General features: G+C 38.0%; 1 protein-coding gene across 11 annotated transcripts in view; it reads left to right on the top strand.

Annotated features, from left to right (window-relative positions):
• The window catches only part of LOC147341495 (uncharacterized), a 786,153-nt gene that overhangs the window by 675,005 nt on the left and 94,014 nt on the right, over nt 1–17,134 (top strand). For all 11 annotated transcript variants that reach the window (XR_015158816.1, XR_015158814.1, XR_015158810.1 and 8 more), the window contains one exon: nt 1,102–1,214. Coding sequence is in view for 1 of the 11 variants with exons in the window: in XM_086387346.1 (XP_086243472.1) it covers nt 1,102–1,214 (113 nt within the window). In the remaining 10 variants the exon portion in view is untranslated. The remainder of the gene's footprint in view (nt 1–1,101; nt 1,215–17,134) is intronic.

Below are 17,134 nucleotides of genomic sequence, written 5' to 3'. Positions count from 1 at the left end.
AATTTCTTTGGAGCTAATTATTTTTCATTATTCTACTTTATATTTTTTGTTCTATTAGCTATCATTGTTTAGTTTAATAATTTAGTGACTCCTTCAGGGTTGATAGTATACAGCTAAATCTTCTCAAAGTCTGCCTTCATGTGATATTACTTTATGAATAGTATCCTTATAGCACTATATGTTTATTTCTTCCCTGACCTTTGTGTCATTGTTGTCATCTATTTTACCTTTACATATTTTATAGTCCTATAAATCTTGTTATGACTTTCCCTTGAAAATACTATTTTTCAAAGTGATTTTAAAAATAAAAGAAACCCATCTTTTATATTTATGCAAATATTTACAGTTTTTCAGTGTTCACCACTGTATTGAGTAAATCCATATTCTCACGGGAGTCTATTTCTTCTATCTGAATGAATTCTTTTAATGTGTTTGATAATGCAGGTCTATTGCTGATGAATTCTTTTACTTTTAAAACTTTAATTTTTTATTTTGTCTTTATTTTGGAAATATGCTGTCACTGGCAATGGAATTCTTGCTTGCCACTTCTTTTTTCCCTTTAAGTGTTTTAAAGCTATTTATCCATTATTTTCTGGTTTATATTCATGCTACTTAGTGGGTATGGCCTTCCTAGTTGAATGATGAAAACATTCTAGAAATAAATAGTGAAGATTAATAAATAGTGAAGATTAATACTTATACTGACTTGTCACTGACTTGTTAACTCTAAAATATTTTAAGTGATGAATTTTACATTACATGTATTTTAGCACAATTAAAAAAGTAGGCAAATAACTTGAAGACATATTTTTTTAAAGAGTATTCACTAGTGGTGTGTGGATCACCCAGCTTCAACAGTTATCAAGATTTTACTATCCGTATTATATCCAGTTCCCCGCTTATTTCTATATTTTTCTTAGGCTATTCATAAAGCAAATCCAGCCACCATTCCATTTCAACTGTAAAATTTTCAGTCCGTGTGTACCAATGTGATAAATTGTGTCTATGCTGCTGTGTATATGTCCAGAAGTTTAAGCGATTGCTTTGAACCACTGGCTAGTATTTTAGAGTGAGTAAACACCTTTATTTATTTGTCCCCAGAGATGAATACCTAGTCTCCAACTATCCACTTCCACAGAATTACTATGAAGACCAGCCATGTTCATTTGCTCTTGGATTTTATCTGAGGATTTTTCTGGGATACATACTCAAAAGTGAGTATATAAACTTTACTAGAAGAGATAATAAAATTTATATTTTTATAGAACGTTCTCTGCAGAGTGGGTGGCATTAACTACTAGAAGCTGTATTGCAGAAAACCACTCACCTCTTGACTTCAGAGCCTCCTGTTTTATTCTTCTTTGGTGACCCACATCATTTGTCACACTTATTTGGACATACGTTGTAACCTCTAAACTTTTGTTGAGGGAAGGAATTAGACTTGATTCACCAGATTTCAGAGAAGCTACCAGAGTGATTGTTTAATACATTTTAACACTCCTCAGTTACTAATCTATGACCTAGGTGCACAGAACTGGCTGATGATCCATGTTTGTGTGTACTCAATCACGCCCAACTCTTTGTGACCCCATGGACTATAACCCTTCAGGCTCCTCTGTCCATGGAATTTTCCAGGCAAGACTACTGGAGTGGGTTGCTATTTCCTTCTTCAGGGGATCTTCCCTACCCAGGGATCAAACCCTCGTCTCTTATGTCTCATGTAATGGTAAGTGAATTCTTTACTGCTGCACCACTTGGGAACTCCAGTTAAATCTGTTTTGTTATGAATCCTACCACTGCCCTTTTGGAAACACAGTCTGTGAGGCCTGTCAGCCTTCCTATCTCCATCAAGAATTGTAGCAAGCCTCAAACTCTATAAAATTTTAAGTCATCATCAGGCTTTGGCTCAAGTTTCTTATCTTCTCAGATTTCTCTGAATCCAAAGCCAATGTGATCATGGTCTCCTTAGAACCTACATTCTGTCTCTGTGCTGATGATATGTGGTCAAACGTACTAATTGAAAAAAAAAATGCTTTTAGCATCTATACTGAGGTGATATTCTTTCATGTAAAAGAATATGGAGAAAAATACATAATGTTATCAATAAATAGGTTATTCTCAGGTTAGAGAAAGTCTCAGAAACCAAGAAATTGGTATTTGAGGTTTGTCTTGATGAAGATTTGTATCAAGTTGGGAGAGCCTAAAGGAAAGTAAGAAGAGAAGCAGTTGGCAGAAGGATATGTAGCTCTCAGTAGAAAGGAGGGTGCTCTGAGAACGTTCTGAGGATTAAATGGGAAGAGGGCCTGAAAATAGGTCCAGGAAACAGTAACGGGAGCAGAATTCTGGAGGACAAGATCCCTAACACTGATCCTGAGATATGCCCTCAAGACTTAGTTCCTGTGTTGGGCTAGAAACTCTGGCATCAGGGATCATATGTTTTTTCCCCCAATAGCATGTAATCCCAGGCATCTAACAACTCACTCAAAGCAAGGTCTCAATAAATTGTTTATGATATGATATATTACTACTTTGTGCTGCATATTACTTTTATACTGATGCTTTAACAGTTACCATAAGTTTAGAAGCTTAAAAAAAAACATGAATTTATTAGTTTATAGTGCTTTGGAATAGAAGTGCAACAGGGTCTCACTGGGATAAAGGCAAGGTGCCAATAGAGCGGCATTCCTTTCTGAAGGCTACAGTGATAAGCCATTTTCTTGCCCTTTCTTAGCTTCTAGAGGACATAGTCATTTCTTTCATTTTCAAAGCTAGGAAACATAACCTGTCTCATTGCATCACTGCCACTGTCACATCTCCCTGACTCCTTTCTTCTGTAGCCCTCTGCCACTTTTTTGGACCCATTGTGATAATTCAAGAAATCCCCTTATTTTAAAGTCAGCTGATTAGCAGCCTTAATGTCATTTGTAGTCTTAATTCCCCATCACCATGTAACCTAACATATTCACAGATTCCAAGAATTAGGCCATGAATGTATTTGGAGGCACTCAGGAAGTAAATGCTCAATGGAAAATCTAGAAGTCACTTGCTAGGCCAAACAATTGTAAGGACCACAGGTTAGATGAACCTATTGGTCAGTTTAGGATTATAAACTCCACTAACCTCACTATGTTTTTCCTCCAGTGACTAAAACCTGAATGAGAGACCCTCTATCTAGGGAGCTAAATGGAGAGAACTTGCTCTTGGAGGATTTGTCTCTTCCCAGAAGCTGGATGTTTGTTACCACTGTTTAGAAAAATTAATTTCACCAGTGTTCCTCCTGTGACATCATCTCCCTTTATCCAGAAGCCCTCAGGAGAGGAAAGGAGATAGGGAGCTTAACAGTACCAGTGGTAAACTAAGTTTATAAAAGTGTCTGTTGAGTGCCAAAGTATATTGACAAATATATTTCATGTAAGACACACCTCTAGTTAAGCCAAGCCCTGAGAGCATTTATCAGTCCTCAGTTGTATTTTCTTGCATTCAAACACCCAGGACAACTTCCAGCAGATAAATATTTGTCCTTATTCCTACACTGGTAAAAACCAAGTCTGAGTGCTATCCCTTAGTGAAATGAACATGAACCCTCAGATTTGAAACGACACCAAGATAACCAGTAGAGCAGGATTTTCTATTGAATCCTTGAGAGCCTCAGGAAGTGAGTTCAGACTGTAAAACAGAAAACTGATATGATCTATGAGGATATGGGGGAAAGCAGGTAGGATGGAAAAAGTTGTCTGATAGTAACCAATAAGTGAGTGCTCTTCAAAAAATATAAGGGTAATTTGTTGGAGAGAAGACAGATGATTTATACCTCCACTCAGGCTAAAATACAGTTGTGTTAAGTTGAAGAGATAGCACATAAGGCATCCCAACTAGCAGTTGATGGTGACAAACAGGATACAGAATGAATTAAGGATATGGGAGGTGGCCATGAGGGATGGCTTAGAGGAAATACCATCTTTCTGCCATATGTGCCACAAGAATTGAACACAGGAAGATGAGAAGTAGAAGGTCATTTGGGAAGGCTCTTTAGAGGTGTTAAGGAAATATCCCAATTTCAAACCACAGAACATTTCCCCCTGGCATTCCCACCCTCCAGGGAGGTGTCAGAATAGTGACTTGTGAGGTATAAGCCTTCTCTAGCTACCATTATCTGAAGGGAGTGCCTTGATGACCAAACAACACTGAAAGGGTGTGGTCCTCGGGGTCCTGGGGAGGGATTCCTACAAAAAGCGAGGACCCTTAGGGTAGAAACCGGGAAGTTTGAACAAGGCTAAGATGACCAAGAAATAAAGAAGCCAGGTGTACTTGGGAGACAATGAACCGTAAGCACCAAAGGGAAGAAGATCTTCTTTAAACTCAAGTCCATAGGTGATAGCAAGGTCAGATGATGCTACCCAAGCTTCTCTTCTTTATTGACCATCTCCCCTACAAGAGGCTTACCTGTCCTGGCCGACACGATCCTTCTGTCCAATCTGCACCCATTCTCGTTAAGACCCCCTTCCCATTTCTCCTTCATTCTGTTTTTACCACCCAATACTGTTCTGAGCTCAACCTCTTGTCCTTTCAATTTCAGAAGACATGGAGGAGAACAAAAAGACTGCTGTACCTGAGTTCTAGTAATACATCTCAGAGAAGGCAATGGCACCCCACTCCAGTACTCTTGCCTGGAAAATCCATGGATGGAGGAGCCTGGTAGGCTGCAGTCCATGGGGTTGCTAAGAGTTGGACACAACTGAGCGACTTCACTTTCCCTTTTCACTTTCATGCATTGGAGAAGGAAATGGCAACCCACTCCAGTGTTCTTGCCTGGAGAATCCCAGGGCCAGAGGAGCCTAATGGGCTGCTGTCTATGGGATCACACAGAGTCAGACACGACTGAAGCGACTTAGCAGCAGCAGCAGTAATACATCTACTCACAGAATTGCAGTTACTTTAAGAAAGCTGAATGGAGGAAAAAGGGCAGCACATTTAGGTCATTACTCAGAGTGAATAGGAGCCCACATCAGATGCATCTTGGCCGGGTTCAAGGGCAGCCATAGCACTGCACCATTCCAAGATAATGGCAACGTGGAACAGCTGGTGATGATTAAAGTCAGTAAGGTGAAAGCACCCTTCCTCCCAGTAGATACATCTGTATCTCTAAGTTGTCTGATGACAGAAGGAACAGCATGAAAGGAAGAGTCAGGTACGTGAAAAGGAAGAGACATGAGGCCTTTCAGGATTAGGGGCTAGATTGGCATGTCCCTAGGAAGTACATTTGGGGTAAAGAATAGATAAGTACAGAGCAGTAGAGACAAATTTCCCTCCATAAAACTTTAATCCATGTGCCAGGAGTCAAAAGGCATGTTTTTATGGAGTGGGAGGAAGAAAAGGGAACTTGATATCAGGGTTTAGATTTCCAGACCCAGATGGAAAGATAGTGTTTTTAGTGTAGAGTGGCAGTGATGCCTCAAAATAAGGAAAATGAAGGTATCATTTCTTCCTCATAGTGGTGCTGGTTGTGCTATATTCTGCTGCAAGCATCTATAATCCCTATGAAAGATGGAAACACCCAACTAAAGGTCCCAAACAGTACCTTCATGGAATAAAAAAATGGTGTTTGGAGATGACATATTCATCACTGATGAGGCCAGTTTCTTGCTAAGAAATTTGTAGTGGAGCTGCTGTCTACCAGGGGGATTGTTAATTGTTCAGTTGTGTCCAACTCTTTGAGACCCCATGGGCTGTAACCCACCAGGCTTCTCTGTCCATGAAATTCTCCAGGCAAGAGCACTGGAGTGGGTTGCCATTCCCTTCTCTAGGGGATCTTCCTGGGCCAGGTATCCAACCTGGGTCTCCTGCATTGCAGGCAGATTCTTTACCATCTGAAGGCGGTGGGAAATTTTATCTATTGTTATCCCATTGTAAGAAGTTATGAAATTACTTCACATGTACTTTGATCCATCTCTCCATCTCCCTCCCTCACTATCCAATTTTAGTGAATTATGCCACTATTTTTTGAATGATTGGTGCTCACTATTCTAAATTTATATGTATGTATTATCACTCAGTTATTTGACTTGGCAACCTTAAAGTTATCTTTAGATCCATGGCTAAGAAATTTAGAAAATTTACTTATACTGCCTTTTAGCTTTTCATCATTATCGTGTGACTTTTGTTGTATTATTTCTCTGTAGTTACATTTAAAAGCATTTAGATTCTTTTTTGTAACAACAATTTTCATATCCCTACTATCTTTAAAGTATCCATTAACAGATTTTATGCAGCAGTTTCTCCATTGTGCAATAGGGGCTCATTAGAACTATATGTGCTGAGTTATTGTATATTTGAAATTTTGTCTATTCTTTTATTCTTAAATGGCACTGTGGCTCAGTATAAAATGCTTAGGTCATTTATGCTTTTAAGCATTGATCCACTATATTCTGATAGTGACTGTTGTGATGAAGACTTCTGAGACTGGACTGATATTACCCCTTTATAAGCCTAAAGATGAATTTTGCTACATTGTACAGTGTTCTTTGGGCTTCTCTGGTGGCTCAGTGGTAAAGATCTGCCTTCAATGCAGGAAATGTGGGTTCAATTCCTGGGTCAGGAAGATCCCCTGTAGGAGGAAATGACAACTCACTCTAGTATTTTCGCCTGAGAATTCATGGACAGAGGAGCCTGGTGGGCTACAGTGCATGGGGTCGCAGAGAGTCAGCCACAGCTTAGCAACTAAAGAAGAGCAGTGTTCTTTATCTCTGAAATCTAGTTTAGTTAAACTATCTATTAGTGTTGCTTTTTTGTACTAATTTACACTGTGACCAAGTAAAAGAAAACTTTGTCTTAAGGCTAAATCTTATATTCTGTACGGTTTCCTGATTTAAATCTTTGCATTTTTCTCCTCTTTTACTTTGATTCTCTTCTTCAGGAGTGCTCGCTTTTTTCCTATTGGATACCATTTATCATTTTTTATTTGACTTTGCTTACTTTAATCATTCTCTCCTCTATATCCTCGAATGTCTTTTTAGTTGCATGTTTCCTTCTTTTTTTCTGCTTCAATGTGATATTCTGTGAAGTTTTAACTCTTCTGTATCATTTTTAACTTTAGTTTTCCCAAATCATTTTCATATCTTCCTATTACCTTATTATTTAAGTGCTATATCTCTGCTTAGGACTTTTGTTTTAAAGTCAATTTTGACTTCCAGTTTCAGCTCTAATATTTACCCAGTTTAAAAACCAACATTCCAAAATTAACTATAAGAAAAATTACACAAACTGAAAATCTATGACTTTCCTTGGACTAATTGTTGAACTGAGGTTGCAGAGCAACCACCCCCAAATCTAGAGAGACAAATGTATCACGAGAGTCACATTCAAGGATGTTTTATTTGAAGCATAAGTCCCTTACCCATAAATTAGTTGGATTATTTGGCAGCTTGGATGGAAGGGAAGTTTGGGGAAGAATGGATACATGTATATCTATGGCTGAGTCCATTTGCTATCTACTTGAAACTATCACAATGTTTTAATCGGCCATACTCCAATATAAAATAAAATGCAAAAGAAAAAAAAACAGAGTTTTAATTATATGGCAAACAAAAAAAGTTAGTAGGACTAGTAAAGTGATCATTTTGATGACTTTTTCTAGAAATTGTGTGTTAACTTTCAACAGAATAATGAATACCTAAGGGCTTCAGTCATAGGAGAATCCTTCATATTTTCATGGGCTTTACGTAAAGAAATCCCACTGGGTTCTCATCATGGAGTATCTAGGAAAGATCCCTTTGTGGTTCTGGAAAAGTGAGGGAAGAATAATAATTGTGAAATATACCAAGATCCTTCTCCATAACAAAATCCTAGTCTACAGGATTGAAGACTATATTAGGGCCTTTTTCCAGTCAGAGGAAGGGAATTCCTTTGATTTCAGCTCCATCTAGCCTTTGTGTCTTACCTAAGGTGTTAAAACATAGTCAACAGGGTTCAAGGATTGGAAATGCTGGTTCTAGGCCATCCGTAAAGTGCTAAGGCAAAAAGCAATACAAATAGAGAAGTATTTTTGAATGTCATAGTTCTGAGATACAGAGCCACTAATAGATGATTATTTAATCATAAGATTACAGAAATCTCCCCAAATCCATACTTCACAGTCATACCAACAGAGCATCAGTATCATAAAAGTGGGTTTTACCTGAAAGTGCTACAAGAAATAGATTCTTTCTGACTGGAAATCTTAAGGAAGCACAAAGTCAAGGTAGGAAACAAAAGAGAATGTCAGAGAAATTTGAAGTCTCTGAGACCTGTCGAAAGATCAAACATTAAGCATTCCTGGGTATATATTGAAAGAAAACAAAAACACTGATTTATTTCTCTCTGAGTATATGGCCAGAAGTGGGATTGCAGGGTCACACGGTAGCTCTATTTTTAGTTTTTTTAAGGCACCTCCATACTGTTTTCCCCAGTGGCTGCACCAATTTACATTGCCACCAAGAGTGTAGGAGGGCTCCCTTTTCTCCACACCCTCTGCAGCATTTATGGTTTGTGGACTTTTCAATGATGGCCATTCTGACCAGTGTGAGGTGGTACTTCATTGTAGTTTTGATTCGTATTTCTCTAATAGCCAATCATTTATTTATATACCAGCAATTAAGATTTAGAATTAGAATTTTAATAAAATGGTAACATTTACAATGGAATCAAAAATAATGAAATACTTGGGTATAAAAAACAAAGCACAAAGAATCTGTTTGTAGAAAACTATAAAACACTGGTGAAAGAAATCAAAGCAAATTTAAATAAGTCCTTGTTCATGAATTGGAAAACTCACTATCGTTAATGTCAATTCTTCCCAACTATGTAGATTTAATATAATCCCAAAGAAAATCCCTGCAAGCTAGTTCTTAGATATTGAAAAACTGACACTCCAAGTTATATAGAAAGAAAAAGAATAACCTGCAAAATATTGAAGAGTATCAAAGTTGGAATGTTAACACAACCTGATTTGAAAACTTTTTTAAAGATAAAGTAACCAATACAGTGTTGTATTGGTGGAAAAAAAAAAAAAGAACACTTAGATCAATATAATAGAATTGAGAACCCAGAAATAGACTTGAACAAATACAGTCAACTGGTATTTGACAAAGACACAAAAGTTATTTAATGGAGAAAGAGTAGATTTTTCTAAAACACTGCTGGAACGATTTGACAACAATAAAGCAAAACTGGAGCCTATTATAGAGAATGAAGTAAGGAAGAAATAAAAACACCAATACAGCATACTAACGCATATATATGGGAAAGATGGTAATGATAACCCTGTATGCGAGACAGCAAAAGAGACACAGATGTATAGAACAGTCTTTCAGACTCTGTGGGAGAGGGAGAGGGTGGGATGATTTGGGAGAATGGAATTGAAACATGTATAATATCATATATGAAACGAGTCGCCAGTCCAAGTTTGATTCATGATACTGGTTGCTTGGGGCTGGTGCACTGGGACGACCCAGAGGGATGGTATGGGGAGGGAGGAGGGAGGGGGTTCAGGATGGGGAACACGTGTATACCTGTGGCAGATTCATGTTGATGTATGGCGAAACCAATACAATATTGTAAAGTAATTAACCTCCAATTAAAATAAATAAATTTATTAAAAAAAAATGAAACTAAACACAGACCTTACACTTTTCACAAACATTAACTTCAAATGTATCATATACTTAAATATAAGATGTAAAATTATAAAGTTTGTAGAAGATAATGTGAGAAAACCTATGTGATTTTGAGTTTCGTGATAAGAGTTTACTACAATACTAGCTGTATCATCCACAAAAGAAAAAAAACTGAATCTATTGGACTTCACTAAAATAAAAAAAAAATAGATCTGCTCTGCAAAGTAAAATGATAAGAGATGGAAAAGACAAGCCATAACCAGTAGGAAACATTTGTGAATCACATATCATCTAGTAAAGTGTTAGTTATTCAGTCCTGTCTGATTCTCTGTGACCCCATGGACTGTAGCCCACCAGGCTCTTCTGTCCATGGGATTCTCCAGGCAAAATACTAGAGTGGATTGCCATTTCCTTCTCAGGGGATCTTCCTGACCCAGGGATTGAACCTGGGTCTCCCACATTGAAGGCAGACTCTTTACCAACTGAGCCACCAGGGAAGACCTTACATCAAAAATATACAAAGACCTCTTTTGGTTTATGTGTGCTTAACTTTATCTTATATTGGAGTATAGTTGATTAATAACATTGTATTAGTTTCAGGTGTACAGCAAAGTGATTTAATTATAATATACTTGTGTCTATTCTTTTTCAAATTCTTTTCCCATTTAGACTATTACGGAATAATAAGCAGAGTTCCCTATGCTATATAGTAGGTCCTTGTTGCTTATCTATTTTAAATATAGCATTGTGTTTGTTTTTAAATTGTGGTATTATTGACACATAACATTATATTAGTTTCAGGTGTAAAACATGACAATTTGACGTTTATATACATTTCAAAATAATGAAACAATAAGGAAACAACCACCTGGTTTTAAAAATAAGGCAAAGACCTTAAAAGACTCCTCATCAAAGTAGATATACAGATGGCAAATAACCATATGAAAAGATGTTCAACATTGTCTATCATTAGGGAAATGCAAATTAAAATAGCAATATGTTCCAGCTATACCCCTATGAAAATGCCTAACATACAAAAAATCTGACTATACAAATGCCTTGTGAGGATGCGAAGCAAAAGGAACTCTCATTCATTGCTGACAGGAATGGAAAACAGTCAAGTGATGTTGGAAAACAGTTTGACAGTTTCTCACAAAGGTAAACATAGGCTTACCATGTGATTTATCAGTCACATTCCTAGGTATTTACTCAACCAATATGAAAACTTAGGGCCATATGAAACTTGCATATGAATGTTTGTAGCAAAACTCATAAACACTGTAAGCAGCCAAGATGTCCTTCAGTAGGTAAATGCATAAATGAACTGTGGTGTAGCCATACAGTGGAATACTATCAGCAGTAAAAAGGAATGAGCTATCAAGCCATGCAAAAACATGGATAAATCTTAAATGAATATTGCTAAATGAAAGAAATCAGTCTGAAAAGGCTATATATGATTAGAACATATCAGTCGCGCAGTCGTGTCCGACTCTTTGCGACCCCATGAATCGCAGCACGCCAGGCCTCCCTGTCCATCACCAACTCCCGGAGTTCACCCAGACTCACGTCCATCGAGTCAGTGATGCCATCCAGCCACCTCATCCTCTGTCGTCCCCTTCTCCTCCTTCCCCCAATCCCTCCCAGCATCAGGGTCTTTTCCAATGAGTCAACTCTTCACATGAGGTGGCCAAAGTACTGGAGTTTCAGCTTTAGCATCAGTCCTTCCAAAGAAATCCCAGGGCTGATCTCCTTCAGAATGGACTGGTTGGATCTCCTTGCAGTCCAAGGGACTCTCAAGAGTCTTCTCCAACACCACAGTTCAAAAGCATCAGTAGTTCGGTGCTCAGCCTTCTTCACAGTCCAACTCTCACATCCATACATGACCACAGGAAAAACCATAGCCTTGACTAGATGGACCTTTGTTGGCAAAGTAATGTCTCTGCTTTTGAATATGCTATCTAGGTTGGTCATAACTTTCCTTCCAAGGAGTAAGAGTCTTTTAATTTCACGGCTGCAGTCACCATCTGTAGTGATTTTGGAGCCTAGAAAAATAAAGTCTGATACTGTTTCCACTGTTTCCTGATTCCATTTGTATGATATTTTGAAAAAGGCAGATTTTAGAGGTAATAAATAGATTAGTAGTTGCCCTGAGTTCAAGGTAGAAGAAATTTGAATAGTTGAGGCATATGGAAACTTTTAGGGAAATTAAACTATTTTGTATTATATTGTGTGGGTGGCTACATGACAATACGCATTTTTCAAAACTCAGAACTTTGTAGCACAAAAATTGAACCTTAAAGTATGCAAGTTAAAAAATTCATTTAGAAACTCAATTGATTCCATATTAGAAGGCAGACCATGACAAAATAATCTAAATGTATTGCAGAAACACAGGCTTATCACAGAGACATTGTGGTTTCACTTCCAGACCACCATAATAAAATGAATATTTCAATAAAACAGGTCACATAAATTTTTTGGTTTCCTAGTGCATAGAAAGGAGAAGGCAATGGCACCCCACTCCAGTATTCTTGCCTGGAAAATCCCGTGGAGGGAGGAGCCTGGTATGCTGCAGTCCGAGGGGTCGCTAAGAGTCGGACAGGACTGAGCGACTTCACTTTCACTTTTCACTTTCATGCATTGGAGAAGGAAATGGCAACCCACTCCAGTGTTCTTGCCTGGAGAATCCCAGGGACGGGGGAGCCTCGTGGGCTGCCGTCTATGGGGTCGCACAGAGTTGGACACGACTGAAGCGACTTAGCAGCAGCAGCAGCATTGCATAAAAAAGTTACATTGACACTATATTTTAGTCTATTGAGTGTTCAATCACATTGTGTCTAAAAATGTACATACCTATTTAAAAATGCCTTATTGTTAAAAAATGCAGCTGAGCCTTCAGCAAGTGGTAATCTCATTGCTGGTGGAGAGTCTTGCCTCAGTGCTGATGGCTGCTTACTAATCAGGGTAGTGGTTTCTGAAGCCTAGAGTATCTGTAGTAATATGTTAAAATAAGACAGTAATGAGATTTTCTATGCCAGTTGACTCTTGCTTTTATGAATGATTTCTCTGTAGTGTGCAATGCTGTTTGATAGCATTTTACCCAGAGTAGAACTTCTTTCAAAATTGGAGTCATTCCTCTTAAACCATATTGCTCTTTTATAAACTAAGATTCTGTAATATTCTAAATCCTTCATTGCCATATCAACAGTCTTTACAACGTCTTCACTGAAAGTAGATTCAATCTCAAGAAACCACTTTCCTTGTTCATCCATAAGAGGTACCTCCTCTTCTGTTAAAGTATTATCCTGAGATTGTAGCAATTCAGTCAAGTCTTCAAGCTCCACTTCTAATTCTATTTCTCTTGCTATTTCTGCTACATCTGCAATGACTTTCTCCACTGAAGTCTTGAACCCCTCAGTCATCCATGACGGTTGGAATCAACTTCCGAACTTCTGGGAATGTTTCTATTTTGACCCCTTCCCTTGAATTATGCATGTTCTTAAGGTCTTCTAGAATGGTAACGTAACTCCTTTCCAGAAAGTTTTCACTTGAATTTGCCCAGATCCATCAAAGGAATCACTATTTATGGCAGCTATGTTGTTGTTCAGTCACTCAGTCATGTCCAACTCTTTGCAACCCAATGAGCTATAGCACGCCAGGCTTCCCTGTCCTTCACTGTCTCCCTATTTGCTCAAACTCATGTCCACTGAGTTGATGGTGGCATCCAACAGTCTCATCCTTTGTCACCCCTTCTCCTCACAGTCTTATGAAATGTATTTCTTAAATTGTAAGTCTTAAAATTAAAAATGATGCCTTGGTCTATGGGCTGCTGTTGTGTTAGCAGGCATGAAGACAACTATAATCTTATTGTCCATCTTCATCAGAGCTCTTTGGTGACTAGGTTCATTGTCCATGAGCAGAAATATTTTGAAAGGAATCTCTTTTTTCCTGAGCTGTAAGTCTCAATGGTGGACTTAAAATAGTCAACAATATTGTAAACAGATGTGCTATCATGCAGGCTTTGTTGTTCTATTTATAGAGCACAGGCAGAATCACATTAGCATAATTGGAGAAGGCAATGGCACCCCACTCCAGTACTCTTGCCTGGAAAATCCCGTGAACAGAGGAGCCTGGTGGGCTGCAGTCCATGGGGTCTCGAAGAGTCAGACACAACTGAGCGACTTCCCTTTCACTTTTCACTTTCATGCGTTGGAGAAGGAAATGGCAACCCACTCCAGTGTTCTTGCCTGGTGAATCCCAGGGACAGAGGAGCCTGGTGGGCTGCCATCTATGGGGTCGCACAGAGTCGGACACAACTGAAGGACTTAGCAGCAGCTGAAGGGCCCTAGGATTTTCAGAATGGTTAATGGGTATCAGTTTCAACTTCAAGTCACCAGTTGCATTACCCCTAAGAAGAGTATCATCCTGTCCGTTGAAGCTTTGTAACCAGGCATTGACTCCTTGCTATGAAAGTCCAAGGTGATGTCTTCTTTCAAAATAAGGCTATTTGTCTATCTTGATAATGTTTGTTTAGTTTACCCACCTTCATTAATTATCCTGCTGCTGCTGCTAAGTCACTTCAGTCATGTCCGACTCTGTGGGACCCCATGGACGGCAGCCTACCAGGCTCCCCCTTCCCTGGGATTCTCCAGGCAAGAACACTGGAGTGGGTTGCCATTTCCTTCTCCAATGCATGAAAGTGAAAAGTGAAAGTGAAGTTGCTCAGTCATGTCTGACTCTTAGCGACCCCATGGACTGCAGCCTACCAGGCTCCTCTGTCCATGGGATTTTCCAGGCAAGAGTATTGGAGTGGGGTGCCATTGCCTTCTCCGCATTAATTATCCTAGCTATATATAACTTTCTGTAGCTTTTACATTAGCACTTGCTATTTCACATTGTACTTTTTATGTTATGGAGACAGTGTCTTTTCTTAAACTTCATGAACCAGTCTCTGCTATCTTCAAACTGTTCTTCTGCAGCTTCCTCACCTCCCATTCACTGCTGGTGGGAATACAAAATAATACAGCCACTTTATAAGAGAGTTTGACAGTTTCTTACAAATCTAAAAATAGTATTATTATACAATCCAGTAATTGCTCTCCTAGGTTTTTACCCTATTGAGTTGAAAACTTGCGTTCATACAAAAACCTGTGCGTGTATGTTTATAACAATATTGAAAACTTTTTCAATATTGGCAAAAATTCAAGCAACTGAGATGTCCTTCAACAGGTGAATGAGTGAGCAAACAGTCATATATATCTATATATAATATTATTCAGTGAAAAAAAAAAGAAATGAGCTATTGAGCCACAAGAAGGCAGAGATGGATCTTAAACACATGTTGTGAAAAAAGTGATTCTGAAAAGGTGACATGTTGTATGATTCCAGCTATATGACTTTCTGGAAAAGACAAAACTAGAGAGACTGTAAGAAAGTGGATGGTTTCCATAGATCAAGGGAACAGGAGAGGTTTGATTAGATGAAGCACATAGAAGAGTTTTTACAGAGGCAAAACTTATCTGTGTGATATTGTAATGGTGGACTTTATTTATGCATTTGTCAAAACCCATAAAATTGTACAACACAGAATCAAACTTAGTATAAATGTAAACTACATCTTTAGTTGATAATAGTCTAATGGTATTGGTTCGTTAATTATAACAAATGTATCACACTAATACAAGATGTTAATAATGGGGCATATTGTGAGGGATGATGTATGGGAACTCTGCACTATATGCTCATTTAATTTGTAAAAAATAAATTGCAAAAACCTAAACTTCCCTGGTGGCTCAGATGGTAAAGCATCTGCCTACAATGCAGGAGAACCAGGTTTACTCCCTGGGTCGGGAAGATCTCCTGGAGAAGGAAATGGCAACCCAGTCCAGTATTCTTGCCTGGAAAATCCCATGGATGGAGGAGCCTGGTAGGCTACAGTCCATGGGGCTGCAAAGAGTCGGGCATGACTGAGTGACTTCACTTTCACTTTTCACTTTCAAAGAGGTATTTAAAAGGAAAATACTTAGTTTTTCTCTATGTGACAGAGAAATAGAAGCTTTCTCACTCACATGACTCTTAGCCACAGAAGCAAGACAAAACTTTAGGTGTCAGTGTTGAAATGGGAGGAAAACGTTGTTTTGTGGGACTTCCCTGTTGGTCCAGTGGTTAAGACTCAGAGCTTTCATTTCAGGGGTCATGGGTTCAATCCCTGGTGGGGAAACTAAGATCCCACATGCTTTATGGTATAGTCAGAAAAAAAATTTTTTTAATGTAAAAAGTTGTTTTAGTTAGAGAATAAGTAACTTAGAAGAAATGTTCAAGGTTTCATATATCTTGGAGACCAGATCTAGATAGATGAAACGTTTTTTTGGTTTTGTTTTTTTTTTACTATTTCAGTGTTCTAAGTATTTTGTCTGAGTGTGAGATGTCATAGTACATGATCATATAGTGACATGACAGATTGTCAGTTTTACTTCCAGTTATTTCTATAATTTTTGTTTTTCTTTATGGGCCTAATTTTCCACTGTAAAATGAGGATGTAGGGCTATACAATCTTTAGGAGCTTTTCTGACCCTGATATTTTAGTGATCTAAAATTGATAGTTATATCAATAACTCAGTACTTTATTGTTTATAAAGGAAAGTAACTCTTTCTTATATCCTACAGAAGCACACAGGAAACTTAAAAGGGACAATTACATAGTTGTGATTAAGGTTATTTAGTGATTCCATTTTAGCATGTATACACTGAATTAAGTAGTTTACATAAAAACTCTAGTGGGAACCTAACTAACTAGGGCACCAAATCTCCTTTTAGTTTGACATTATCTTTAGTTTTAGAAGAAATAAAATAACCGGGAAAACAGGAGAGCCACACTCAAAATAAATATGTTGCAATGTTGCAGCCAGGTACCTATTCACTTCAGTACATCATGTTACCTGCATTTCTACCTATAATCTGAATAATGTGAAAAAGTGACTTTCAGGTGATCATGAAATTCAGAAAAATCTTTGAAATTTAAAGCGTTTAATCATGCTCACTTGATTCCACTTGATAAGATCGAAGGGCATATTAAACAGATTTTTAGTATTAAATTTAAAGGAATGGGTTTTATATTTAAAACAATATATTCCCTACAATCTAAAGTTAAAGGTACAGGTTTTATACTTAAAATGATATTCCATACAACCTAAAGTTGCCTGGATAGTTTTTATCATAAAATTTATCCCACCATTTGGATGGCTTCAGTGACCCCTATGGAGCTCTTCTTGACATGAATTTGAGTCCTTTTATTCCAATTTGAAGTCAACACACATTAAAAATTCTCAGGTATGTAATTTCTGTGTCTTGTGCTGGTACATGCCCAAGCGCAAAGAGATGCATATTTGAGCTTACTTATTGTAATGATGTATTTTGTCTCTGTTAGCATTATTTCTTTGAGCTGTTATACATTTCAAGGAATCTTTAGCTGCCTATGCTCCATC

Source organism: Bos grunniens, chromosome X, assembly GCF_055505025.1.
Source record: "Bos grunniens cultivar Pamir isolate PY7600 chromosome X, Bosgru_T2T1.0, whole genome shotgun sequence".
Classification (NCBI taxonomy): domain Eukaryota; kingdom Metazoa; phylum Chordata; class Mammalia; order Artiodactyla; family Bovidae; genus Bos; species Bos grunniens.
The sequence above is the reverse complement of the archived record's forward strand: the minus strand, read 5'-3'. Positions and strand labels throughout refer to the sequence as shown.